Source organism: Ovis canadensis, chromosome 18 (assembly GCF_042477335.2).
Source record: "Ovis canadensis isolate MfBH-ARS-UI-01 breed Bighorn chromosome 18, ARS-UI_OviCan_v2, whole genome shotgun sequence".
In the NCBI taxonomy this organism is placed as follows: Eukaryota; Metazoa; Chordata; class Mammalia; order Artiodactyla; family Bovidae; genus Ovis; species Ovis canadensis.
The window spans coordinates 81,390,269-81,417,952 of NC_091262.1; the positions used below are offsets into that span (position 1 = coordinate 81,390,269).

Sequence of the window (27,684 nt, forward strand, 5' to 3'; positions counted from 1 at the left end):
GGTCACTTGCAGGCAGTCCCCTCAGCAGCCCCCACCCTGCCCCCACCCTGCCCCCACCAAGAGCAGGCCTGTTTCTGGGTGGCCAGTGTCCATCCAGTTGAAGCCATGGGCTTGGGGTCGGGGGTGGGGGTCTCATAAGGGACTTGAATCTAGAATATATATATATTTTAAAAACTCTTACAGCTCAGTAACAAAAGGCCGAATAACCTAACTTATAATCAGTAGTTTCTGAATAGATATTTCTCAAAGAAGATATACATATGGCCCAGAAGCACACAAAAAGATGCTCAACATTGTTATTCATCAGAGAATGCAAATCAAAACCACAGTGAGGGGCTTCCCTGGTGACTTGCTGGTAAAGAATCCACCTGCCAACGCAGGGGATACAGGTTCCAACCCTGATCTGGGAAGACCCCACGTGCGGTGCAGCAACCAAGCCCCAGGGCCACAGCTCTTGAGCCACAACTACTGAACTCACACACTGCAACTACGGAGTGAGCCGAAGGGCCCGGAGCCAGGGCTCCTCAAGAGAGGCCACGGCGAGGAGAAGCCTGAGCAGCGCCACTAGAGAGGGGCCCCTGCTCTCCGCAACGGCAGCCTAGGCTGCTTAGCAAAAAAGACCCAGGGCAGACAAAAATTAACTAAAGAAGTAAGTAGATAAAACCACTGTGAGACACCGCTTCACCCCCACTAGGGTGGGTATCAACAGAAAGTCTGACATAAGGAATGTTGATGGAGACACCGGACCCCTCATACATCGCTGGTGGGAATGCAGAATGGTGCAGCTACTTCGGAGAAATACTCTGCAGTTTCTCAGAAAGTTAAACGCAGAGTCACCATTTGACCCAGGAATTCCGCTCCTAGGTGGAACGCTGCTGCTGCTGCTGCTAAGTCGCTTCAGTTGTGTCCGACTCTGTGCGACCCCATAGACGGGCCCCCCAGGCTCCCCCGTCCCTGGGATTCTCTAGACAAGAACACTGAAGTCGGCTGCCATTTCCTTCTCCAATGCATGAAAGTGAAAATTGAAAGTGAAGTCGCTCAGTTGTGTCCGACTCTTCGCGACCCCATGGACTGCAGCCCACCAGGCTCCTCCATTCATGGGATTTTCCAGGCAAGAGGACTAAAAACACATGTCCACACATAAAGTTGTGCACATGGGTTTATAGCAGCATTATTCACAGCAGCCCCAAACTGGAAACAACTCAGATGCCCATCAGCGAATGTCTGACTAAACCGAATATAAAACAGAGTGTCACTCAGCTATAAAAATGAATGGGAACTAGCTTCCTCGGTGGGCCCGTGGCTATGACCCCACGCTCCCAATGCAGGGGGCCTGGGTTCGATGCCTGGTCAGGGAACTAGACCCTACATTTTGCAACTAAGAGTTCGAGTGCCACAACTGAAAAGATGTCGAGTGCCACAACTGAAAAGATGTCGAGTGCCACAACTAAGACTCAGCACAGCCAAGTAAAGAAGGAAAGAATGTGAAAAATGAGCGGAGCATGGATGCAAGTCACAACACTGAAGAACGCTGAAGCACAATGACAAGTGAGAGACGCCAGTCACGAAAGGCAGCGTATTACGTAATTCACTCCGTGCGACGTGTCCGGAACAGACACGCATATGTGGCCTGCCCAGGGCCGGGGGCACGGCGGGAAGAGGGGTTTGGGGTCATGCCAACAAAGTTGCAGGGTCTCTTTCTAGGGTAGATGAAAAGTCCTAACATTGACTGCGGTGATGGCTGCACAGCTGTGAATATGCTAAAAACCACTGAATGGTACGTGAGACTTCAGTGGTCGAACCACGCGGCAGGTGAATTGCATCTCAGTAAAGCTGCGGTCCACACAGGGGAGGACATGCGGCCAGGCTGGTGGGATGCTCCCGCACCTTGCCCTCTGCCTGCCCCGCCCTCGCCCTCCGCTGCTTCTGGGTGGACCATGGAGGAGGCCGGCCTTTCACTGCCTGGTGTCTGACTCAGGATCCTTCTGGTGGAGGAGTCCAGGCTTGAGAAGGATGGCTTCTTTCTGGATTTCAGACTGCCGCCTGTGAAGGGGCCAGGGGCACTCACATCCTCCGCCTTAACCGGGTCCCAGAGCCACACAATGTCCAGAGCCCCAGGGGGAGAGGCTCCCTGAAACGAGCGCTCACTTCCACCTCCACTTGGGGCGGCCAGCAGGCGCCGAGGAGATGAGGACAAACGTCTGTCTGGTCCTCCAGACATGAGGCTGGTCCTCCGCCGTGAAGACATTTGCCAGGGAACAGACAGGATAGATCTCGGCCAAGACAATGGTGACGGGCATCTCAGGACAGGAAGCAAAGGAAATAGACTGGTGGGGGGTTTGCCTAGGAGCCAGACCTAGAGGGAGGAGAATTTCAGCAGGTGGGAAGGGCATTCCAGTGAATTTCTATTATTTTTTCCAAACACCTTATATAAACGAATTAATGTTTCTCAGTTTTAATTTCAAATAATGGAACTATCAATCGATATAACCACATAAGCTACAGTTCTTCAGTTCAATAATTGTTCAGAGTAAAGGAGTCTTGCAACCAAAATATTCCAGAACCTCTGGCTCAGGGCCTGAGGAGCTGCCTGCAGGCGGGCGGTGCAGTGTCCACATCAAGCCACTGGGCCCTCCCTCCAGCCCAGCCCCTCAGCCTGGTTTCCTCCGAGACCCCCAAGGCTGTGCCCCAGCCACTCTGCCCAGGGGTGGATCCTGACCTACCAGCGTCCCTGGAGAAGGCCCTGGAGCCCTCACACCCTCGGTCACCTTGCGAAAGTCGTGAGGAAGCCCCAGGAGCAAGGGCAGCAGCTCCTGAGCTCAGGCTCCTCGGGCAGGCCCTGTGTGCTGAGCAACAGGAAGAGGGGCTCTGTGCACCCGTGGGCGCGCAAAGGAAGACAGCAGTGGAGTCTAGAGCAACGTCTTCCGGGGCAGCTGGGACCACAGGCAATTCCCCAAGTCCCCAGACCCCGCCACCACCACCAACCATGACCCCCAGGACGCTTAGACGGCCTACCCGGGAGCCCTGGACACCAGGAAGGGATCTGGACTGGGCCGCTCCGAGGGTCCAGCTGGGTGGATCTCAGTGTCAGGAGGCGGAGAGACCAGGGAGGGGCCTGCACCAGCCTGCAGGGGACCCTGGGCAAGTCCTTGCCCTTCTCTGGCCTTGGATTCCCTCCTGAAGTCAGGAGGCGCTGAGATGTGTGCTTCCAGCCCAGGCCTCCCAGTCTCTGCCGGCAACTCACCCTTCACACCCTTCACAGCCCTCATGCCCTTCCTACTCACCCGTCACATGCCAGCCCCTTAGCTCAGTCCCTGCCCAGCCCAGGCCCCAGGCTGAGCCCCCTGCAGGCCCCTCCCTCTACCTGCCCTCTTCTGCCTCTCACCTCACGTAGTCTGGGAACCTGTCCCTGAAGGAGGCCAGCCATCCATCCAGACACGGGCTGCCCCTCTCCCCGCTGAGCTGGAAGACCTCCATGAAGGCCTCCAGGCCAGGGGCTCCGTCACAGAGGCCCTGCAGACAGGAGCTCCCAGACTCACCCAGCGCAGGCCTCACCCGGGGTCGCCGCACAGGCCCCCAGGCCAGCCCTGCCAGGGAGAGCAGGGTCCCACAAGCCCGTGTCACCTCGTGAGCCCCCCAGGCTTCCCCCCCAGGCCCTGCCTCCCCTCTGCCCAGGGTTCCCAGGGCCGCCGTGAGAGAGCAGCCTGGCACAGACAGGCCCAGCGGGGCAGGAGAGCACAGCTGGCTCCAGGCCGGTCAGGGGAGGAGAGACACGCCGGGAAGGTGAAGGTGGCCCCTCGGAAGCCCCCTGAGAGTCCCAGGCTCACCTCCTGCCTCCCGAAAGTCTCACGCAGCTCCTGGACGTCCGTTTCCACCTGACCCTGCTGGTCTTCCCACTTCCGGGGCTTCAGCTTCTTGAGATGGGTGACCAAGGCCTGGAGGTACTCAGTGAAGACCGCTCTGTACAGACTTTGCACAAGGCTCTGCCCCGCCCAAAGAAAGAGGATGCAAAAGGCTGGAGAGAAGCTGTCCCAGGACAAGGTCTCGTGGCCTCAGGGGCTCAGCCTTGCGGGTGGGGGCAGCAGAGCGGTCCAGAAAGCCCCTCTAGCTGGGTCTGTGGGGCCTGGCCCCCAACTCTGCAGGCCTAACCCCTGACCACTGGGCTTCCATGACAAAGCCACTCCTTCCTGAGGTGACCACCAGCTGGCCCCTCACCTCCCCTAGGAGACCAAGAGCCAGACTGACGACCAGGGCCGTGCAGCCCCGCCTGTCTCTGGCCGTGGGCCGCCCTGTTGGCAGAGGGGGATGCCAGCAGCCACACAGAGCTGACCCCCCTGGAGCCCCCTTCTGCTCCTTCCTACCTTGTACGTGGGGAGGAAGCAGGCCGGGGTAGCGCTCCAGGTCCCCCGGAGGGATCGCAGAGCACGGGCCAGCTCCTCGTCTTCCCTCCCGAAGTGATGCCCCAGTAGGCTCTGAGCACAGGAACGTCACGGTCACTGAGGCCTGAGCCCAGCCTGTCTCCCGTCCTTGCCCTTTCTCTCCTCCAGCCCTGCAGGCCCCACCTCCCCAGCCCTGCTCCCCGCTAGGTGCACAGCCCTGGACCAGAAGGGCCTGCATCCCAGGAGCCAGAGGCTTGCCCACTGTCTGCCCCCAAGCTCAGTCCACCTCCTCCTGCCGACTCCTGGAAGCCTCCCAGAGTCCATCTGCAACCCTTGACACCGCGTCCTCCCCAGAGCCCTCCCGAGTCTTCCTGGAGTCCCTCACTGTCCTCTGGGTCCCCAGCAAACCACAGCATGGCACGAGGTCTCAGGGAGGCTTCCCCCCCGCCCCCGCAGTCTCAGCTCCAGAGACCTGCAGCAGGGGCCACAGCTAGACCCACCCTGCGGTGAGCCCCGGCCGCTCACTTCTCAGGGGAACACCAGACCAGATGTGCAGCTGGGGGACCTCCAGCACCCCATCTGCATGGTGCAGCCTCGTCAGCATCGTCTGTAAAGCTCAGAGCCAAGTCCTGCCAAGTGGCTGGGTCTGCTGGGAGCTCTGAGCAGACACTGGGGCTCCATCTGCCCCAGAGCAGCAGAACGTGGGGCTCGATTAGCAATGTCTGCCCCAGCTTGGGGTGAGGGCCCGGCAGTGTTCTCGTCAGCCTTGGTGCCCTGGATATTTCCGTGTCTCGCTGAGCCAGGTGCTCATATCTCTGGAAAATCCAATGGTGACCACCTCAGAAGGCCCTGGACCCCATGGTTTCCACATCCGGGAGGACACCATGCCCTCTCAAGGCTTCAGCTCCTGGGCCCAGCCCTTGGCATCTCCTGGGACCCCTGGAATCTGGGCGAGGCCCCACCCTGGAGGCAGCCAGTGCTTGGGGGAGGCATGGAGACCCTGGGAACACCATGGAGGGGGCTTCACCTGCCTGGGAGGCACGTGGGGCAAAGCGGGATCGGGGCAGGGGGCAGGGTGTCAGGCCTCCACTGGCCTGGCAGGACAAGTGGCTCCACAGGTAGAGAGAGCCAAGAGCGGGTCTGCCCGTGGACAGAGGACTGCAAATGTGGACCCTGCCCAGGCAGGTGCCCTCTGTGAGGGTGGAGCCTGGCCCCCTGAGTAGAGGCAAGGCCAGCCCCAGCCCCATCAGCAGCACGGAGCCCGTCTCTGGCCGACAGGATGCTGAGCTGTCCTTCTCCCACTGCAGACCAAGGCCCAGGCCCAGGCAGGGTGGAGGCTGGACACAGGCAACTCAAAGCTAGCTTTGCCTGGGCTTTGCTGTATCCCCATCATTGCCCTGGGCTGGAGAGAGCCTGGGAGACAGAGGGACCCTCTGGTCACACCACTGGGAACAGCAGAGGCCCCCGCAAGGGCTGGAGTTGGGGGTACCTCACCTGGCACAGGCTTCTGACTCCAGACACGAGGGCATCCTGGCTCTGGTCCTCAATGGTGTTGATGGTGCACAGCACCAAGTCTGCCAGGGGAGTGTGGGCCTGGCCCAGATCCTGCCACGTTTTCCTGGTGGAGGAAACCCAAAGGGCCCGTGGGGCCTGGCCGGGAACCCTGAGGGCCCAGCCACAGCCCTGAGCCGTGCATGCCCCCTCGCCACTGACCCTCTGTGTGCCCTCGGGCAGACAGACTCACTTCTGCACCTGGTTGTCTACTTCATCCCCACCCTTTTTTATGTACGGAATAAGTGTTATATTCCCGTGGCATGAAATGCAAAAGGTACAAGAGAAAAACTCCTTCCAGCGGCAGCCAGTGTCCCTCGCATCTGGCGTTTCCTCTGTGGAATCCTGCGACTGTGCATCCAGGTTGCGGCGGGGGCGGTGTCATCCCCCACTTCACACACAAGCACCCAGTCTGCCATCCATGCAGAGAGGCCCACCGGGTCCGAGGCTGCCCGCCCCGCCCACGCCCGGGTCACACCGGGACCCACCCGAGGACGCAGCAGTTCTGCAGCACATGCAGCTGGGGGGAGGGTCCGGCACCGGCCTGCTGCTGGAGGAAGTGGGGGGCACCCTCACCCCGGTATCTGCGTGTGAAGGCGGAGATGCAGGCGCTGCCCCGCAGGTCAGCCCCATCCAGCGGTGTGAGCCGTCCCCCTTCTCAGCCTAACTGCTGCTTCTTCCGTGAAACAGCAGATGTGGGTGCTCATGGTCAACGTGTGGACAACTGGGGCCGGTTCTGCACCAGGCGCCGGAGCAGACGGTTCCCAAGAATCTTTTCCTGTAACGCTGTGCCGGCCCTTTGCAGTAAACACTTCTAGAACCGGACGGGACTGGGTTTCTCCTGTGGTCTGCAATCACAGCTAACGTGCTCTCAGGGGAAGGAAGAGGGAGGAAACAAGGCCTCCTAGGAGTGTCTGGAGTGCCCACAGGGAGGGAGGGGCACCCCACACCCTGCCTGGAGCATTGCAACCCCCCCAGCAGGGTGGGGAGAGAGGAGTCAGGAGAGGCATGCATACCCCTGCTCCCCAAAGGCAGGAAGGAAGGGGCGCCTTTACATTCCTAGAACACAAATCAACCACGATCTCAAACTAGCCACAGTGGTGGCTAAACATTTAAAACCTGGCTGATTTCACCTAAAAATTCACATCTCTGGCCCCTCATGAGTAACCTGTCTGGTGCCAGGCCCTTCAGAGACCCTCTGAAGGTGAATACACTGGAAATCCTGGAAAAGGGGGCCCCATGACACTCCGGTACCCAGCGCTGTGCCCCAAACTTGCTTCTCACAAAGTCCGGGCAGCCCTGGCCACAGCCGCCCTCACCTGAGCCCCCTGGGAGAGAGGGCTGCTGCTGCTAAGTCGCTTCAGTCGTGTCCAACTCTATGCGACCCCATAGACGGCAGCCCACCAGGCTCCCCAGTCCCTGGGATTCTCCAGGCCAGAACCCTGGAGTGGGTTGCCATTTCCTTCTCCAAAGCATGAAAGTGAAAAGTGAAAGTGAAGTTGATCAGTCGTGTCCAACTCTTCGTGACCCCATGGACTGCAGCCCACCAGGCTCCTCCGTCCCTGGGATTCTCCAGGCAAGAGTACTGGAATGGGGTGCCATTGCCTTCTCTCATCCTCTAGCTAGCTGCCAGGAAAAACTAAGCCCTTCCATTTCTCTCTGGAGACTGAGCACTTCCATTCAGCACAATACAAGAAGACAGAGAAAAGGCTAGAGAGAGGGAGACCCCCCCCCCAAATCCAGGGCTGGGGCAGATCTGGGTGTGGACCAAGGAGACCGACAGCAAGTCCTGCCGGGAAAACCAGAGCGGGGAGGGAGGCTCTCAGCTCAGCCGCAAGGTTTAAAGGAGCGCCCTGAAATCCAGTAACTGAGAGAAATGGTTCTTTATCTCAGTTTTTAAAGCTCGATGGCAATTCCCTGGCGGTCTGGTGTTTGGGACTCAGCGATTCTACTGCTCTGAGGCAGCCATTCGATCCCTGGTTGGGGAACAACATCCCACAAGCCGTATTTGGCCAAAAAAGAAGATGAAACAAACAAAAACCCCTCAAAATCAATATAACAAAATCTAGGATGGGAACCGAATGCCGGGTTCACCCTGCTGTGCAACAGAGAGCCAAGAGCCCCATGCCCCATAAGGTGTTCAAAAGTCAGTTAGTTAAAATTAAATACAACTTAAACCTCACGCCCCCTCAGAATTAGCTGGACAGCTGCCAGGCTGGGGCCTCCAGGCTGGACGTTTCCACGGTCACACAGGGCTGCCTCCAGAGCCAGGACGAGACGCAGAGCGGGCAGGACGGGGGGCACCAGGAGCCAACCAGCGCTCCCCATGCATTTTGTGAACTGGCCCTGGCCTGGCGGCTGGTGGCGAGGTGAGCACTCTGACATGGGTTAGCTGAACGCAGCCCAGGCCTCCCCACCTGGGCAAGGCTGCCTTTTCACTTACCTTTGCAGAAACTCTGCAAACGTGTTCAGAACCATGGCTTGAACTCGGCTGGTGACAGGCAGCCCGACGTCTTGCACCGAATCTATGGTTCCTTTCAACAGCTGTTGGTCAAAGCAAGTGGGCTCTCAGGGGACAGGGACAGACCGCTGGGAGGATGCGGCCCCCCGACTCTGCACCTGTCCCACCTGTGCCTCACCTTGCCCCCTCCCAAGCCTGCAGATGGCAAGGGGCAGACCCCTCCCACCAGGCTCCCCCTGTGTCCTCAGGCCTCCCCACTCGCACCCAGACTGGGTCCTACCTACAGCCTCACCCCCGGAGTTTTTCCCATTTGACACACACCCTGAGGCTGCACCAGCCTCCTCAACAGGAGCTGCCAACTCTCCCCCAGCCCACCTCCTCCCGATGCTCTCAACAGGGCGTCTCTGCGCAAAGGCATTGAGGATGCTAAGTGTCTCATCATCTTCTCTCTCTCCAGCCCCAGCAGTCCAAAGAATCAACGGAAACACCAACTCACCCCTGCGAAGAGAGCCAAACACATGCACACACACACAGACAAACACACACTTACATATACACACAGGCGCACACACAGAGGCACACATACATGCTTACAGACACGTGTATGCACACACATGCCCACACATGCATATACACACGTGTGCACACGTATACACACCTCCATGTGCTTATACACACTCCTATGCAGGCACACACATATACACACGTACACACGTGTGCACACATTCACATACACACGTGTGCACACGTATGTACACCTCCACGTGCTTATACACACACACACTCCTATGCAGGCACACACATATATACACACGTACACGCGTGTGCACACATTCACATACATGCACGCGCATGTTCACACTCACGCTCATGGACCAAACATTTTACACCAGGTAGACTGCACAGTGTCTCCTGGAGCCTCAGAGGCCTCCCCACCGAAGCCCCACCCTCCCCAGACACCCATCTCTTCCAGGTCCTAAGTGAGACCCAGGAGTGCGTCCTCATGAGATGAGAAGTCTCCCTCAGAGGCTCCTCCCCAAAAGATACACCCTGCACCCCAGCACTGGGACCCCACCATCCAAGAGACGGGCCTGGGCTGAGTGTTACCTGCTCTGCTCCTTGCCTAGCCTCAGGTACCGTGTACCCCCCAGAACCGCCCCCCTGCTCCAGTGCCCAGCAGCGCCGGCCTCCCCCTCCCCCACTCAGCTCCTCCTGTCCACACCACACCCCCACCCCTCCCAGCGCCTCACTCCTTCCAGGCCCCTCCTCCTCCAGGCCAGCCACCCAGGAAGGTGCCAGGGGCCCTCATGGTGGGCATACCTGGAAGATTTTGAGGAACGCCTGGCAGGAAGAGCTGGCCCGCTCTTTCTGATCACAGGTCAGGACATTTTCTAGTTGTTTTTCCAACTCTTTCTGCTCAGAACACAATGAACGCAACTTTCATCCCTGTGTTCTCTCTGGGGCACAGCCAGGTCCAGGCCCCCTACAGCTGAGGCTGGGGATGGGAGCGAGGGGCAAGTCTTCACCCAGCCCAGGGATCCCCACCAACCAGCAGCCTGAAATGCCCCCACCTGGGGGACCCAGTTTCCCGAGTAAAGCTCTTCTTCCATGGCCCACATCCATCAACCCATCATGGGAGGCCTGACACCTTCCGGATCCGCCCCACCCCTAAGTCCAGAGAAGACAACCGCTTCTGTCATCAACACTCAGTCGGGGGCAGGGGGATGAACAGCTACCCTCGTCTGGGCCCAGGGTCCCTGCAGTGACCAGGTCAGACAGGGGTGCCCAGATACCAACGGACTGGGGGTCAAGAGGACTCAGAACGCCAGGACAGACAAGGCCTGGGCCACAGCTCTGAGGCTACCACAGCCTGTGGAGACCTGGCTGGGCTGGGGATCCCCAGGCCGCTGATGCCCTGCTGAAAATCTCGGGGTGATCCCTCAGGCAGGCCCAAGGCGAGGACAAAGGCTCAGGAGGAAGCCCCCTCCCACACCGCTTGCCAGAGCACGGCCAGGGCGCTGCAGTCAGAGGGGCCGTGTGCTTCCTCATGACCTACCACGTGCCTGTGGGCGCCCAGGTCAGGGCTGGCTTACCGGGGGCCCTGGGTGGAGGATACTTTCCTCCACGCCTGCTCAGCACTCAGTACTTCTCCACTCTTAGCCCTGCCCCCTCTCACGCCTCCACACCCCCACGTCCCTAAAACAGCAGGAACCTTATAGGGCTGGTGGTGTAGGGCAGGGAGAGGGCGCCCCAGCCCTTGGCACCCGTCCCGGGGGAGGGCGGCTAGAGTGGGGGTTGGTGTGGGGACCTAGCAGCAGGACCCTTTCCTCCTGCCTGGGGGTCTGAACTGACACCTGGCAGTTCTGCTCAGCTCAGCTCAGCTCAGTGGACAAGCATGGAAGGCAGAGAACGACAAGGCCTGGATTCTCAGGCAGGGACTCCAAAGCAGGAGGCTCTCACCCAGGTGCTTCAACGGGACTGAGCCTTGAGTTAGGCCAGCACGGCTGTGCGCGCCGAGGAGAACGCTGGGCATGTTTATCAGTGACAGGAAAACTGCAGTTTCAATGTATACGTGTCCTGTGTCTCGCTTGTGACAGCGAACCACCTTTCTGAAAAATGGTTGCGGTAGAGAGTTGTGATGGCACTGTAAGTGCTCACCGTGTTTGAATGAGAGGAGAATGAATTGGAGGAGGAAATGGCAGCCTACTCCAGTATCCTTGTCCGGAAAACTCCATGGACAGAGGAGCCCGACGGGCTACAGTCTCACCGTGTCTGCCATGGATTAACTGTCTGCGCCCTCCAGGGACAACCGACTCCCCATCTAAGCGTCCCAGGCTCTGGGGTCGCTCACTAGGGCCTGGGGAGCCAGACTGCACTGCTGGTCAAGGCCGGGACGAGGCCCGGGGTGGAGTCCCCGCAGGCCGTTTTGTAACAAGTCCTGTGACGCAGACACACGGGGCAGTGGTCAAGGGCCCAGATCCGTCCTAGGGGTGAACTTGGGGTCACGCTCAACCCCCAGATGCAGGACAAGGAGGCTCAGTGATGGACGCTCCTGGAAGCCAGTTACCTGGATCAGCTCCACCAGCCGGCTCTGCACCTGGGACATCCAGGTGACAAACATCAGCGGGTCCAGGAGTTTCCTGGCGGCGGCGGGCCTTGGAGTCTTCCTGCTGGATTGGAAGCAGCCGTGAGGGAGACAGGCCCGGCTGTGGAGCGGGGAGGGCTGGCTCAGAGCTGAGGGTGGTGCACTCCGGGCCAGTCCCCACCCCTTTGCTCAGGAGAGGACAGCTGGGGGCCACGCACGGGAACTAAAGTCTCCGCGGTCATAACAGTGTGAGCTCATGACGTGAGCTCCCCGTACTCTCACCAACAGGCTCACACACCCACACCGATGCCGCACCAGGAACAAACTGACACACACCCACAGACACGCGCGTGTGTGCTCAGGCTAGCCCCTGTGTTTGCTCCCACCCCAGGAGGCCCTTCTGAAGGGCCCTGCACTGACCACCGCCCTGGCCTGAGGATCTTCACGCCAGGGCGGTGTCCTGGCCCAAGACCCCAAGGCCCCGAGGCTGACTCACGCCAGCTGCCCAAACAAGGTCTTCCTGGCCCAGGTGTAGAGCTCCCGGCAGCTGTCCGGGTCTCCGCTGCGGGTCAGGAGCACGGAGAGACGGCCCAGGAGCACCTCCTGGAAGCACTCTCTGTCGGTCGCCGAGAGGCAGGCTCCCAGCCGGGCTGCCCTCTGGGGGCCCAGGCCATGATCCATGGCCTCGGCCAGCTCCGCCAAGTACCTGCCCAGCTGGTCCCCCGGGTTCAGGGGCACTCGGTCTGTGGGGCTCGGGGGCACCCGGTTCTCAGCGTCATTCCTCAGCCGTGTCTGCAGCTGGCAGTCCCAGGAGGCCAGGTCACCACCCAGCTCCCGGGAGGAGCCCCGGGCCCACTCCATCGCAGCCGCCACCGACCTGAGCTTCCTCTGCAGCTCCCGGCCGCCTCCGCCGCCCTCCAGTGCCTCCTGGACGACCTGCCACATGCCCCGGGCCACGGCCTGGTACTGGCAGCCACGGTCCTGCCTTTCCTCCGCTGAGGATGAGATGCTCCGACAGGCTTCCAGGAAGCGGCCCTCCAAGACCAGCTGTGAGAATCCTGGAAGAAGGGAACCCGAGGCCAGCGGCTCACAGGGGCTGCAGGAGGGGGCGGCAGGTAAGGGGGCAGGGGGCTGCCGCAGGGCTCCTCGGGGTGACCTCATTTGCCTGGGGGTGCCTGTGCTGAACTTGCCCATCCTTCGGAGGAACCAGCAAGAAGACGAGGCAGCCTGTTTAAAGAGCCTTTGGGGACCAGGTCTAGGGGCCAGACAGGAGCAGAAGGGCACAGGGTTTTTCCGGGTAAACTTTGCATGCGGTCCCCTTCAGAGCCTGGCATGACATCTGTGAGCCTCTGTGCTCCAGGGCGGATCAGGATCTGAGTCTTCGTCAGATGACTGAATGGTTATCAGCATCCTGCCAGGACAGGGTGGTTAACCCAGCATCCAGGAGGGAGTCCTCCAGAGCTGGGAGCAGACACTCCAGCACAGGGGTTCTCTGCATTAATGCACATCAGGACGCCCTGGGGCCATTCACGCCCAGGTAGCGAGCCTGCTTTGCTGCCAGGTTTCAAGGTGGTGCAGGTGGTACTGGGCCCAGAATCGCACTGGAGACCTGCTCCTCAATGGTCTCCAAGGGCGAGGAGCCCCGCCTCCCTCCACACCCGGGACAGGCAGTGAGAGAGACGATCGACAGGTACACAGATAAGAAACAGATGATAGAAGCAGACGGAAGACAGACAGGAGACAGAAACACAGACGGTAGGCAGGTGATAGATGATGGATCGGTAATGGATGGATGACAGACAGACAGAGAGACAGACAGACAGAGACAGAGACAGACAGACAGACAGAGACAGACAGACAGAGATAGAAACAGACAGAGAGACAGACAGACAGACAGAGATATATACAGACAGACAGAGACAGAGACAGACAGAGACAGAAAGACAGAGATAGAGACAGACAGAGACAGAGACAGACAGACAGAGATGCAGCTGCCACAGACCATCCTGGGAGGGGCAGGGTGGAGCGGCTTGCACCTTCCATTCCCCAGCCCGGGTGCTGGGGGCTCCCCAGGTTCAACCCCTTCTCCAGACAAGGAAGCAACCCAGGCCTGAGCAGCAGCTGGAGGCAAAGCCTCTGAGATGAGGTGCTTGGTCTTCTCCCCAAAAGTTCAGAGAAAAAGAGTGACCTTGGCCGCATCAGGCCAGCCCAGCGATGGACAGGTGGATGGACAGGAGAGCGCCCCCACAGGGCTGGTGCCCGCTCGAGCCCTTGGACACGGGGTGGCCTCCTCATGGTCCCCTCATCTCCATTCTCACTTCTGCCCACTGCCCTGCCTGCCCCTCCCCATATAGCACCCCATTCTCGGGCGCCCCAGTACAACCTGTGACCCGGCCACCCTGGGCTGTTCGCGGAGACCACTTCACCCAAGCAGGCACCCACACCCATTATATGGCCCAGGGGGTGGCTCTTTCCAGGACTAAGGGGTATATAATGGGAGCACAGGCTGGGAAGCCCTCAGATAACAGGGAGAGGGGCGGGACCGCCCACCAGCATGGGGCCAGCCTGTGTGGTATGGACAAGAAGGGTCACCCACCATCCAGCTGGGGCCCACGGGTGCCACACCCTGGACTGGGGATCCGGAAGAGGCTTTGACACGGCACAGGGGAGGCATCCCTCGGCGGGTAGCCACTCAGGGCCCAGGAGCATCTGGACGGTCCAGCAGCTGACGGCCTCAAAGGCTCACTGTGTCAATACACAGGGCCGGGGGCAGCAGCTCAAGATGAAGGAGGCGGGCATGCTGCCTCTCAGCTTACCCTCAGTAAGCACAAACGCCAAGAATCAGCTTGGAGAAAAAAATGAAATGAAGAGGTTTTGGAAATGCTGGAAGGGAAAAGGCTGACACCTCGAAGTTCCAGGACAAAGCACTTAGGGGCTAGGGATGACCTTCTTTCCTAAATGCTAATGGGTGTCAGGCAGAGCAGGGATGGTACAAGGACCCCTCCAGGCAGGGAGAGACCAGAAGGGCAGAAATCCGCTTTGGATCCCAGAGTCCTCAGCGACACAGCCCAGCCTGCAGCCACGGGAGGCAGCTTCTGGTAAGACTCGGAGCCGAAACAAGTAGGGGTGGGAGAAAAGCGATTCAAAGGCACCTGAACCCTTCAGCATCTGTTCTCAGGGACTTTAACCTGAAAGGGCATTCACTTTAACTTCTGAATTTCCAAGTGGGAAGGGAGCTGTATTTCAAGTTGGGTCTTGGGCCTTTCCATCGTCAAGGGCAAAGGCATGTTCTTCCCTTCCCCAGTCCTCTTTCCTGACCACCGGATGCACATGTGAGAACAGAAGCAGGGCAGCCACCCTGAGCTATGAGACAGGAGCCCCACCCAGCAGCAGTCTGCAGCAGACTACAAGGAAAAGTCTGGGTCCCTGAGCTCTCGGGTCCCTGAGCTGTGGCCAACCTAGCAGCACATTAAAAAGCAGAGACATTGCTGTGCTGACAAAGGTCTGTCTAGTCAAAGCTATGGTTTTTCCAGTGGTCATGTATGGATGTGAGAGATGGACTATAAAAAAGGCTGAGGACTGAAAAATTGATGCTTTTGAACTGTGGCATTGGAGAAGACTCTGAGGAGTCCCTTGGACTGCAAGGAGATCCAACCAGTCAATCCTAAAGGAGATCAGTCCTGAATATTCATTGGAAGGTCTGATGCCAAAGCTGAAACGCCAATACTTTGGCTGCCTGATATGAAAAACTGACTCTTTGGAAAAGCCCTTGATGCTGGGAAAGATTGAAGGCAGGAGGAGAAGGGGATGACAGAGAATGAGATGGTTGGATGGCCTCACTGACTCAATGGGCATGAGTTTGAACAAGTTCCAGGAGCTGGTGATAGACAGGGAGGCCTAGTGTGCTAAAGTCCATGGGGTTGAAAAGAGTCGACCAAGACTGAGCGACTGAGCTGAACTGAACTGAGCTCTACGGAGCACTGGTGTGTACGTGCAAAGCCTCTTTAGTTGTGTCTGACTCTTTGTGACCCTATGGACTATAGCCCGCCATACTCCTCTATCCATGGGATTCTCCAGGCAAGAATACTGGAGTGGATTGCCAGTCCTCCTCCGAGAGATCTTCCTGACCCAGTGATCAAACCAGCATCTGAGTCTCTTGCATTGACAGACAGATCCTTTTATCACTGAGCCACCTGGCAAGCCCTAAAAGAAATGTAAATTTTATCTTGCTTAAACCACTGTTTTGTTGGGTCTCTCAGTGAAAGCAGGTGAGTGTACGTCGTAATAACGAAAAACTCTGAACCAGGGCCTATTGGATCAGGACAGCCTCCAATTATATTTGACTACGTTGGAAGGGGTGAAGAGTCCCTACGTACTCCTAGTAAATAGCTTTTTTTTTTTTAATTAATTAACTTTTTATTGGAGGACGATTGCTTTACACTGTTGTGTTCGGTTTTGCCCTAAAACAACGTGAATCGGTCATAACTACATATATATCCTCTGCTTCTCGAGCCTCCTGCCCACGCCCCCATCCCACCCGTCTAGGTCATCACCGAGCACCTGGCCGGGCTCCCTGCCCTACAGCAGCTTCCCACCAGCGGTCTATTTCACACGCAACGTAGTATATTTATGCTAATGCTACTCTCTCAGTTCGTCCCACTCCTTCCCCCGCTTAGCTCCTTTATCATAATGAATTAGCTTAGGTTTGAAAACAGGAAAACTAGCCCCTGGAGTCTCTGTGACGTTAGCCACCCCGGCATCACCGCCCTTCTTTCCAGAGAGGCCTTGTCCAGTGAGCAGCCGCGAGCCACACATGGCCGATGGGCACTTGCACTGTCCAAGCTGGGCTGTGCTCTCCGTGCGAAACCCACATCAGTTTCCACAGACTGGCTAGGAAAGAAGGAATGTAAAATATCGCCCAGGGTTTTGTTTGTTTGTTTGAATGGCCGTGCTTTGCAGTATGGGATCTTAGTTCCCCAGCCCCGGACGGAACCCAGGTGCACTGCATGGGAAAGGGCAGAGTCTTAACCACTGGACCACCAGGGAAATCTCTAAAACACCTTGATAGTAATAATGCTGCTTGAATGTTGAAGCATGCTGAAATACTACTTTAGCCTAATAAAACAAATCAGTAAAATAATTTCACCTATTTCTGTTTTTATTTGCTCCCATGACTATTAAAGCTTCCCGTGTGTGGTTCACGCTGTCTTCATGGGACAGCCCTCTCCTGGAGCTTGTGCACACCCCCTTTCAAACCTCAGAGAGGAAACCCCTGTTGATCCTATGCCACCCTGGCTCCCCTCTGGGTGGGAGCATCGATCCCCCTCCCCAAAAAGGCCAGCCACCCTTACAAAGTCCTGAGGTCCCTCAGGCTTCCGACGAACATGGCTGTGTTGATGTTATCTGTCAGCAGGAATACTGGTGGGGACGGGGTGAGGCCAATGAAGGTCAGACATGGGGTGGTGGCCCCTGCTGTCTCCACACACGCCCAAGCGATTGGGTGAAGGCAGACGGGCCCGGCCAGCGCCCACCATGCCCTCTGCCAGCCAGGAACCTGAGGGCAGCTCAGCTGCCCTGGACCGCCTGACCATCTCCTGGTTTCCCCACCAGCCACACATGGGCCACCACAGTTGGGAAAGAAAGGGAAATGACCCTGGCACAGTGACCATCCTGGCTAAAGGGCCCCAACGTCACCAGGCTACTGAGGACCTGGGAGACCCCCTCTGAGATCCCATCTCCTGTGAGTCGACTGAAAAATCCTTGTCCCTTAGGGGATGATGCTGGTCACCGTCCAGATATCAGAGACATAATGCCGGTGGGGCGCCCTATCCCCCACGACCCTGGGCTCCCACTGAAATTCTGCATCTTCCCACTGCCCACACGGAAAACCTGGAAAACCATGGAAACCTTTTCTCTTCAGGAGAATTCTCTCTAGCTTATAAAAGCACCAGCTCCTCCAAAATAACCCCAGCCTTTCCCCAAACACCCCCCAAGACCAGAGCCTTAATTAATAGGGCAGTCCAGCCCCACTCCCCGACTCAAGGCCATCCAGTGAGCTTCCCTGGACGAACACACATGTGGGTCCCCCACAAAGCAGACACACCCAGCCCCACGCCTCCCCCGGCTCCTCTTCTCTCACTCCCGCGCCCCAGAGCCAGGGGCACAGCCCCGTACCCAGTTCTGGTTGTCTGGATTGGAACACTGACCCCCTCACTTGCTGGGCAAGTGACTCAGCCTCTCAGAACCTCTGTTGCCCCAGCTGTAAAACGAGCTTCATGTGAAATCCGCGGTGAGGTGTGTCTCACGTGAGGGAGGCCTCTTGGCTGACGGACTCTGTGCGGGCACCATTCCTGCCCCCCGTGTGAGCGGGAGTGCCTCCCGCCCTGCCCCCGGCCTGGGGCTCGGCTCCATCCCACCCCCGTGGCAGCCGAATGTCAGCAAGCCTGCAGCCCTGCCCCAGGCGCGGTCCTCCAGGCTTGGCAAGGACGGGTCTCATCATTCTGCCGGGTCCCCCCAAACCCTCAGCGTGACAGCCTCGAGCAATAAACACTGAAGGAAGGGATGGACGGGGAACCAAGGAATGAGCGCCCAAAGAAGGGAGAGACAGACACGCCTTTCTGCCGGATACAAGAGGTAAGAGTGACCCGGGTACCTCCAGAGCTTCCTGCCAGAGGAGCAGCAGCACTCTGGGGGGCTCGATGCCTGCGGAACCAGGCCGGGATCTTCCATCGTCTGTTTTTGGGCTGGCCTTTGAGTCTTCTGTCTGCTTCTTCTCTTTGCTCTCTTGATTTCTTTTTCCACCGACCCAGCTCACTCCCTTGATCCGTCCAGCTCGGCAGACAGCCTCTCCCCGGCTTCTGAGTCACTAGCTTTCTTAGTCATTCTCTATCAAACAAAAGAAATTAAAGGCGGGAAGTTGGATGACAGCCTGAGAAAATTCCTCTGCAGCTTTGTAGACTTTCCTGAGTTTCCCCGACCAGAGCTCCCTTCTAATGGCAGGTCCATTAATTAGCCCATGGATGTTCCCCTGGTGTCTTGGGTCAACTCTGGGATGGAGCAAAGGCCATGCAACTGGGCAGGCCACGCGAATCCTGTGCTCACAGTGGACCACACCGCCAGCACACTCCCACCCCATCACTGCTGTCAGGAAGAGTGCACTTTTGTTTAGGTTGGTTTTTTTTAATATGTTATTAAAGAGAAGTTACTTATAGCTGTGATTTCTTTCTTTTTAAAACAAATTGTGGTAAAATATATATAACACAAAATTTCCATTTCAATCATTTTTAAGTGAATAGTTGAGCAGCACTAACTAACACACATTTTTGGGCAACTACCACCATCATCCCCTCCAAAACTCCTCTCTTGCAAAATCTGAAACTCTGTCTCCATACTCACTCCCCACGCTCCCTCCCCCAGCTGCTGCCAACCCCCCTTCTCTTTTCTACCTCCATGAACTGAGTATTCTAGGAACTTCTGTAAGTGGAACCAAACAGTATTTGTTCTTTAGTGATGATTTATTTCACTCAGTTTAAAGTCCTCCAGGTTCATCCGTGTGTTAGCCTAGTATGTGTTAGCCTTGCCTTCTTGGTAAAAAAATAAAAAAAGAAGAAGGGCTATGGCCATCGCCTGTGGACTGCCCGCCAAGATTCTGCAGTCCCGAGGGAGGGGCCTGGGTTCTATCCCGGCTCGGGGAACTAGACACATGCGGAAACAGAGACTGTTCCCGTGTGCCACTGCTAAGACCCGGCTCAGCCAAACAAATAATTATTTTCTAAAATATACGAAACTGTATTATCAATTCACTTTTTAAAATTGTTTTATTGTGTCAAAACACACATATCTTTCACCATCTTCTCTAAGAAGGAGCTGGTTTTTAAATTTTTATGTCTTTATTTTTGGCTGCGCTGTCTCGTCGTCACTGCCCAGGGCTTCCTCTGTGGCCACGCGCGGGGCCCCTCTCTAGCCGGGGTGCAGGCCTCTCGCTGCAGCAGCTCCTCTCGGTGGCGGAGCACAGGCTCTCGCTGCACCGGCCCCAGGAGCTGCGGCTCGCAAGCCCTAGGGCACAGGCCCGGTGGTTGTGGCGCACGGGCTTAGTTGCCTGGGAGCATGTGGGATCCTCCCAGACTGAGGAGCCAACACGTGTCCCCTGCATTGGCAGGCGGGTTCTCTAGTACAATTACTCTTTTAAGTAGGTCAATTGAGCTTTTAGTTGGAGTTTCAATATCAAGCTCTCATAAATAAATAGAGTGAGTAGATAGACAAGTAGAAAGATAGAGTAGGTCTGAAAAGCACTGTGAACCAGTTCAATGTAATTAGAGGGCTTCCCTGGTGGTTCAGATGGTAAAGAATCTACCTGCAGGGCAGGAGACCCAGCTTCCATCTCTGGGTCAGGAAGATGCCCTGGAGAAGAGAATGGCTATCCACTCCAGTATTCTTGCCTGGAGAATTCCACGGACAGAGGAGCCTGGTGGGCTACAGTCAATAGGGTCATAGAGAGTTGGACACAACTGAGCAACTAATACTTTCAATATCAAACTCTCAAAAAGAAACAGTCCATAGACAGAAAAGTAGAGGGCTGGAGTAGATCTGGAAGGCGCTACGAACCAAATCAGCATAAGTAAGATTTAGACAATTTTCACACAACAGTAGGGTAACAATTCTATTCCAATTCCCATAGACTATAAACTAGGAGACATCAGAACATATCCAGGTACATAAAAAACAAAGGTGCAAGAATTTCATTGCCCAAAGGCATTGAAATCATACAGTCTGTCTACAACCATACCACCCTGAACACGCCCGATCTCATCTGAAATCATGCAGTCTGTTCTCTTATCACTGTAGCATTATGTTAGAAATTAACATCCAAAGATATTCAAAAACAACTCACTTATTTTCAAGTGCAATGTGAAGTTTACCAAGAGAGAACTTTAACTTAGCCATTGAAAGCCTCAATAAAGTCATAAGACTGAAAAAAACAGAGAGGATGATTGCAGAGAAGAAAGCATTTAAACGAGAAATTAATATCAAAATGAGAAGTTACTACCAAAGATACTTTAAAAATCCCATGTATTTGGAATTTAAATGTCCACTTTTAAATGATAGGTCTATCTAAGAAGCCATAACAAGGAAGATTTGAAAATATTTGTAACAGTAAAAATGAAAACAGAATTTATCAGAATTTGTTGCATGTAGCTGAAGCTGCTCGATGTGACTGGCAGGTAGATTCTTCACTAGTGGACCAGAAGTCTTCATGCACCATTTTAACTGTTAGGTGAACCAATGTGGGTTGTGAAAGAATTCACACAAGTGTTAACAAGAGAAGAAAAGAAAGTTTTTATTCACTTTTCCAGGGAGGAAAGGGGCAGACACATAGAGTGGCTCTGGCCTTGGAGGCGGGGGAGGTTGAGTCTTTATGGAGTTTAAGGGGCAAAATGCAGGAAAGAGGGGAAGTGCTCACATCTATTCTGGTCTCCAGCAGCATCCGGACAGGCTGCTCTCTGTAAGATGTGGGTTTTCTGGGAACCTGTACCCTCTTGTCTTCAGTAATTTTCCAGTCCTTGGGTGTCTGAATGAGACTTGATAGTGGCCCTTGACAGATGTTACTCTATTTTGAACAGTGTTAGAGGAGTTTACATTTCCCCCTCTGAACAGTAACTTATTCTTCAGTGTTACATGCGCTTCCCTGATGGCTCAGTGGTAAAGAATCCGCTACAGCTTTAGAGATTCTGGAGACCTGGGTTTGATCCCTGGTCAGGAAGACCCCCTGGAGGAGGAAATGGCAACCCACTTCAGTATTCTTGCTGGGAAAATCCCACAGGCAGAGGAGCCTGGTGGGCTGCCGTCCGTGGGGCCAGAGTCAGACACGACTGAGGCAACTGAGCATGCATGTACCCAAGTGTTACATGTGACTCAGCTGACCCATTTTGGGGGAACTGAGGCTGAGGTCTCCTTTTCCATAACTTCTCCCCACTGAGCTGGGAAGAGAGCTATTTTCTTTGGAAGGCCAGGTGGGTTGTCTTGGAGTTGAATGAAGACCCTTGACAGGGAAGAAAAGTTTGGTAAGGGCAGTGAGACGGTTTTTTAAAGAAAAGAGACAAGAAACCTGGTAAGACAGGAGCCGGGGCACTTACCTGGTGGTCCAGTGGTTAAGACGCCTCCTTGCAAGGCAGGGAATGTGTGTTCGATCCCTGGTTGGGGAACTAAGATCCCACATGCCAAGGGGCAGCTAAGCCCATGCTCCACAACTACTGAGTTTGTACTCGAGAGTCTGTGCTCGGCCGCTAGAGGTCTGTGCCCCACCAGGAAAGATGCCACATGGCAACGAAGGTCCCTGTGCTGCAACTAAGACCCAATACAGCCAAATAAATGAAGAAAGATTTAAACAAGAAAAAGACAGGGGCCCGAGTGGAGGAGCAGAGTCTGGCAGTTACGGCTGAGTGCATGATGGCGGCAGTGCCGGCCCCTGAGGCCAGGGCTGCGGCCTCAGTTGCCGGGACCGTCAGAGGTTCTCGTTTAGTCCAGCGTCTGCAAAGGTGGGCGAGAGGCCCAGGCCTGCTGCGGGGGTGCAGTGGGGTCACAGGGGTACGACGGTGCGGGTCTGGATTCGGGTAGGGGGCGTACGGAGATATGCCAAGGTCCGGAAGGAGGATATGCAGGCCGCAAGAGTCATATTCAAGAGGAAGCCTGTACCTGAGCCTTCTAGCAGGGGGCAGACGACGGCTGGAGCAAGTCGCGCCAACGGGCTTAAGCAGGCAGAAGCTCTGGGAAGGCTGGAGGTGTTATTTTCCCGGGTGAGGAGCTATTATCAAAAATCAAAGCCCCAAGCTTCTGGGGAAAGAAAGCCGATGTATCTGGGGCAGGTGCTACTTTCACCTGCGTAGGGAGAGCGCCTCGGGTCTTCTACAGGCAAGGCCGGGCGGCAGGTGGGGCACTTGACAGCAGGACAAACAGAAGTCCCACGGAATGGCCGTTCGTCCAGGGAGGATGCTGGTGTCCTGCTTAGTCGCTCAGCCGTGTCCGACTCTGCGACTCCACAGACTGCAGCCCGCCAGGCTCCCCGTCCGTGGGATTCCCCAGGCAAGAATACCGGAGTGGGTTGCCCTCTCCTCCTCCAGGGGATCTTCCCGACCCAGGGATCGAACCCGCGTCTCTTATGTCGCCTGCCTTGGCAGTGGGTTCTTCACCACTGGTGCCTCCTGGGAAGCCCTCCTATGTCTGGAGCTTGAGACACATGTTGGGTAATTTGAGAGGTGAAACCTGGGTGATATTTTTGTCCTGAGACTCCCAGGGTGATCCCTCTTCTCACAGTTGTATTGTAAGAAGGGCTTCTCTGAGTCTGGGAGGGCCACAGCCGGAGCGGAGGTGAGGGCTGTCTGGAGGGAGGAAAAGGCTGAAGGGAGAGAAGAGTTCCCCTCCAGGGGTTCATTTTCAAGTCCCTGGAGGGCCTCAGAAAGAGGTTCCTTTATCAGGCCACAGTGGGGAATCCAGATGCAAAATGAACCAGTGAGGCCCAGAATCGCCCTTAATTCCGTTTCATTATGATGCAGGAGAGAGGCTATAGGCTCTTTGTGTTGAATAGTGACTGCTTGCTGTCCTGGGGACAAGAGAAATTCTAGATGTTTGACTGGGGCTTGGTTAGTTTGTGCTCTGGAAGGAGAAACTCAGTAGCCCCGCAGAGCTCAGTGGATGAGGAGGGCAGTGGTGTCAGTAAGGGTGGTGGGGCGACAGAGGAGGAGGCCGTCAGCGCAGCACGTAAGGTGTGTGAGAATGAAGTTAGAACGCTCCCAACACTGTACGCAAAAATAAACTCAAGATGGATTAAAGACCTAAACATAAGGCCAGAAACTATAAAACTCTTAAAGGCAAACACAGGCAGAACAGTCTCTGACATAAATCACAGCAAGATCTTTGACCCACCTCCTAGAGTAACAGAAATAAAAACGAAGATGACCGAGTGGGACCTAATTACACTTAGAAGCTTTTGCAAAGAAAACTAAAGACAAGGTGAAAAGACAGCCCTCTGAATGGGGGAAAATAATTGCAAAGGGAGAAACCAACAAAGGATTAACATCTAAAATATACAAGCAGCTCAATGTCAGAAAAACAAACAACCCAATCAAAAAATGGGCAGAAGACCTACATAGACATTTCTCCAAAGAAGACATGCAGTTGGCCAACAAACACGTGAAAAGATGCATAACAATGCTCATTATTAGAGAAAGGCAAAGCAAAACTAAAATGAGCTATCACCTCACATGGGTCAGAGTGGCCATCATCAAAAGAAATCTACAAGCAATACGTGCTGGAGAGGATGCAGAGACAAGGGAACCCTCTCGCACTGTTGGTGGGAATGTAAATGGATACAGTCACTGTGGAGAAGAGTATTCCTTAAGAAACTGGGAATTAAACTACCACATGACCCAGCAATCCCACTACTGGGCATATACCCTGAGAAAAATGATCATTCAAAAATGACAAATGTGCCCCAGTGTTCATTGCAGCACTATTTATGATAGGAGATGGAAGCAACATAGCTGCTCATTGACAGATAAATGGATAATGAAGATATGGTGTATAACACAATGGAATATTATTCAGCCACAAAAAAGAACAGTTGTAGTGAGGCAGATGAACCTAGAGTCTATCATATAGGGTGAAGTAAGTCAGAAAGAGAAAAACAAATATTGTTCATTAGTGTATATATTTGGAATCTAGAAAAATGGTTCTGATAAACTACTGGCAGGGCAGGAAGACAGACGCAGACACAGAGAATGGGCCTGTGTGTTGAGGCAGTCTGCATGCGGGTCAGTGAAGAATTTCTAGGCAGAGAGCGTTTTAGAAGGGAGTGAGTTTATAAGAACAAAGGGCAGAGATAATGTGAGCAGTGCGGGCCCACCTCCTGACAGACCAGGGAGAGTCGACAGGTACTGTGAGTTAATAGCCAATTTTTACAGCCTCAAGACAAAGAAAATTTCTGCCGGGAGGTTGGCATTAGATGATTGGTTAGGGTGCTATAGGGTCTTAACTGGAGCGGGCGTCTTTGCCTGATTTAGAGTCAGGGAGCCTGCTAGTGATGATCAGGAGGCTTTTGGCAACGGTTACAGAGCGGCTCAGTCAGCTGTGGAGGTGACCTTGGTTCTGGGCTCCACTTCTGTGGCTTTGATACAAGACTCGCACCCGTGGCCTTGGGGCAGGACTCGACACTGTGGACAGCAGGGGAAGGAGAGGATGGGGCAACTGAGAGAGAAGCATGGACGTACATACACAGCCATTCGTAAAACAGCCAGCTAGTGGGGAGCTGCTGCGTGGTGCAGGAAGCTCAACTCAGGGCTCTGTGAGGACCTGGAGGGGCGGGATGGAGAGTGGGAGGGAGGCTCAAGAGGGAGGGGTACATGAATACCTATAGCTGATTCACGCGGTTGTGAGCAGAAACTAACATGGCACTCTAAAGCAATTATCCTTCAATTAAAACTTTTTTTAAAGAAATAAAATACTCAGCCACAACAAGGAATAGAGAAATCTTAAATGCATATTGCTATGTGAAAGAATCCAGTCTAAAATGATTATATACTGTAGGAGTCCAACTATATGACATTCTGGAAAAGGCAAAACTAGAGAGAGCAGCAAAAAGATGAGTGGTTTCCAGGGGTTTGGGGAGGGAGTGGACTAGACAGGGCGAACACAGGGGATTTTTAGAGCAATGAGGCTATTCTCATGGTGCTGCAATGGTGCATATGTGACATCGGGTATTTGTCAAAGCCGACAGATTCTTACAAAACAAAGAGTGAACTGTAATGTATGCAAATTTAAAAAAAAAAAATTGGAGAGATCGGGATAGATCACACAAAAAACGCAGACTCCAGTGCAGAATCAAGAGACCCTGACTGCATTCCAAATATGCGAAACAACCTCGTTGAAGGAATCGGGGCAGGGGGAATTTGCTGACTTAACTTTTGAAGGCAAGAGGCTGTAAGGTGAAGGGCGAAAGAAACTGCGTGCGGCAGCATTCTGTGGCTGACAAAACTTTCCTTCAGAAGAATGGGAATCGCAACGCGGCTCTACGTGCATGGTGGCGGCTTAGTCGCTCAGTCGTCTCCGACCTTTGTGGCTCCATGAACTATACGCCGCCAGGCTCCTCTGTGCATGGGATTTCCCAGGCAAGAATACTGGGGTGGGTTGCCATTTCCTCCTCCAGGGAATCTTCCCAACCCAGGGATCAAACCCAGGTCTCCTGCACTGCAGGCGGATTCTTTACCGACTGCGCTACCAGGGAAGATTTACTCTACATACACAGAGGATTTGAACAGTTTAATGAACTGATGACAATGCGGGAGCCAGGTTTCTCTCCGAGGAAGTGGGAATTTACAAATCAGCAAGGGTAGGAGGCGAGAATGACCCGTGTAATGGATTAGCTTTGGAAATATCAGTAAGAACTCATGCTTAACTTAATGTAGACACAAATGATAGGAATACGCACCTCTGTGTGTGCACAGGTGATTGGGATTGCTGTGGCTGTGCAACTGTCACAACAACCGGGCTGCTTAAAGCAAGCGAAAGGCCAGGGGCCGGAAGGCCAAGGTCAGTGAGTCAGCAGGACTGCCTCTTTCTGGAGGCTCCAGGGGCGAGTCTGTCCCTGCTTCTTCCAGCTTCTGGTGGCTTCAGGCACTCCTTGGCTTGTGGCTGCCTCACCCCAGTCTCACCTCCAGGATCACATTACCCCCTCCTCTCTGCGAATCTCCCCTCTCAGCGCGTCTCCCCTCTCTCCGTGTCTCTCCTCTCTGTGCGTCTCTCTTCTCTCTGTGTCTCCCCTCTCTGAGGGTCTCTCCTCTCTGTGCATCTCCCCTCTCTGCGCATCTCCCCTCTCTACGCATCTCCCCTCTCTCTGTGTCTCTCCTCTCTGCGCGGCTCCCCTCTCAGTGCAGCTCCCCTCTCTGCACGGCTCTCTTCTCTGTGTCTCTTTTATAAGGACATATGCTGTGGCATTTAGGGCTCACCCAGATAATCCAGGGTTATCTCCACATTTGCAAGACCCTTAACTTAATCACAATTGCGAAGATCATTTCCCCAAATAATGTACATTCAGAGGATCCAGGGACTTAAAGTAGATATCCTTTTTTTGGAGGTGAGGGAGCATCTTCAGCCCACCACACACAGGCTAGTACAAACCCATATTTCTCGTCCCTGTCCGCTGACGAGGCCTAAGCAAGCACGACCTGGCGGCAGCAAGTAGGCCCATTGCCCAGACTTTGGTTTCTAAGTTTGTGATCTGGTAGAGGCAACTAGGGCTCTTTGGATCAAGGGCTGATCCTACAACCCGGGTAGGATACATACAAGCCTTCTAGTGCTTTCTCAAATGCCAACAATAATAACACATTTATGGAAGTATTTCAAAGTGGCAAAGAAGCCAGCTGAGAGTGTTCTCAATGGCCAGAGCTGGGGAAATCTGAACAAGAACAGCAAATAATACTCAATTACGACCCAAAGCATAAAATCACTATCCTTGAGTCTGTACTGGCATTAATAAATGACTGTGCAAATCAATACACTGGGCAAATCTCCCATGAAGAACTCTGAATAATTTGTGTAAACACTTTTACCTAAAGGAGGAGAATGTGATGACGCATCCCTGAGGGTGGGCTGTGAACAGTGACTGCCTTCCAAGCAGAACACTATGGAAAAGGGAGGAAAGAAGGTCACTTCCCGCTGGAGAAACCTGCCAAATACTGCTTCAGCTGGGTGATGAAGGTCAGCGTCAACGGTTACAACGCATGGTGATCGTCTATACTGTTTATAGAGAGCAAGGAAAACGACACTTCACCTCTGAGCTCTTCCTCCCAGAACCCAAAACCCTAGTTATCATAATAAAAAACATGAGGCATGTGTGAAAACGATAGCTAGTGGGAAGCTGCTGTGTAACACACGGAGCTCAGCCCAGCGCTCTGGGACGACCTAACAGGATAGGATGGCGGGTGGCGGGGGGGGGGAGGCTCAAGGGGGAGGGTATGTATATATACACATATGGCTGATTCACATTGTTGTATGGCAGAAACAACTAAAAAAGAAAATTGAGGGACATTCTACAAAATACCTCACCTGTACTCCTCAAAATGTCAAGGTCTTTGAAGACAAGGAAAGTCTAGGAAACTATCACAGCCAGGAGGAGCCCAAGGAGGCATCACAGTTAGCTGTAGTGTCTTAGACGATGT

At 54.8% G+C, this 27,684-nt stretch overlaps 1 protein-coding gene across 13 annotated transcripts; it reads right to left on the bottom strand.

Moving 5' to 3' along the window:
• Window positions 1–1,141: 1,141 nt before the first annotated feature.
• Window positions 1,142–27,669, bottom strand: LOC138423675 (uncharacterized). Of its 13 annotated transcripts, none has more exons than XM_069559865.1 (16): window positions 27,572–27,669; window positions 18,129–18,361; window positions 12,354–12,534; window positions 11,973–12,274; window positions 11,459–11,597; window positions 9,712–9,804; window positions 8,767–8,889; window positions 6,419–8,474; window positions 5,874–5,997; window positions 4,905–5,792; window positions 4,362–4,472; window positions 3,828–3,983; window positions 3,386–3,587; window positions 3,016–3,177; window positions 2,724–2,846; window positions 1,142–2,356 (listed from the first exon to the last, which is right to left on the bottom strand). In XM_069559865.1, the coding sequence occupies exons 2-7, from the start codon at window positions 18,203–18,205 to the stop codon at window positions 8,884–8,886; spliced, it is 798 nt and encodes a 265-aa protein (XP_069415966.1). In that variant the 5' UTR covers window positions 18,206–18,361; window positions 27,572–27,669; the 3' UTR covers window positions 1,142–2,356; window positions 2,724–2,846; window positions 3,016–3,177; window positions 3,386–3,587; window positions 3,828–3,983; window positions 4,362–4,472; window positions 4,905–5,792; window positions 5,874–5,997; window positions 6,419–8,474; window positions 8,767–8,883. The 13 variants fall into 13 exon arrangements, with proteins under 13 accessions (XP_069415966.1, XP_069415967.1, XP_069415968.1 ...); XM_069559866.1 differs by lacking the exon at window positions 27,572–27,669 and having other exon boundaries at window positions 6,419–6,778; window positions 8,374–8,474; window positions 18,129–18,565; XM_069559867.1 differs by lacking the exon at window positions 27,572–27,669 and having other exon boundaries at window positions 6,419–6,800; window positions 8,374–8,474; window positions 18,129–18,565.
• Between the last annotated feature and the right edge of the window lie 15 nt (window positions 27,670–27,684).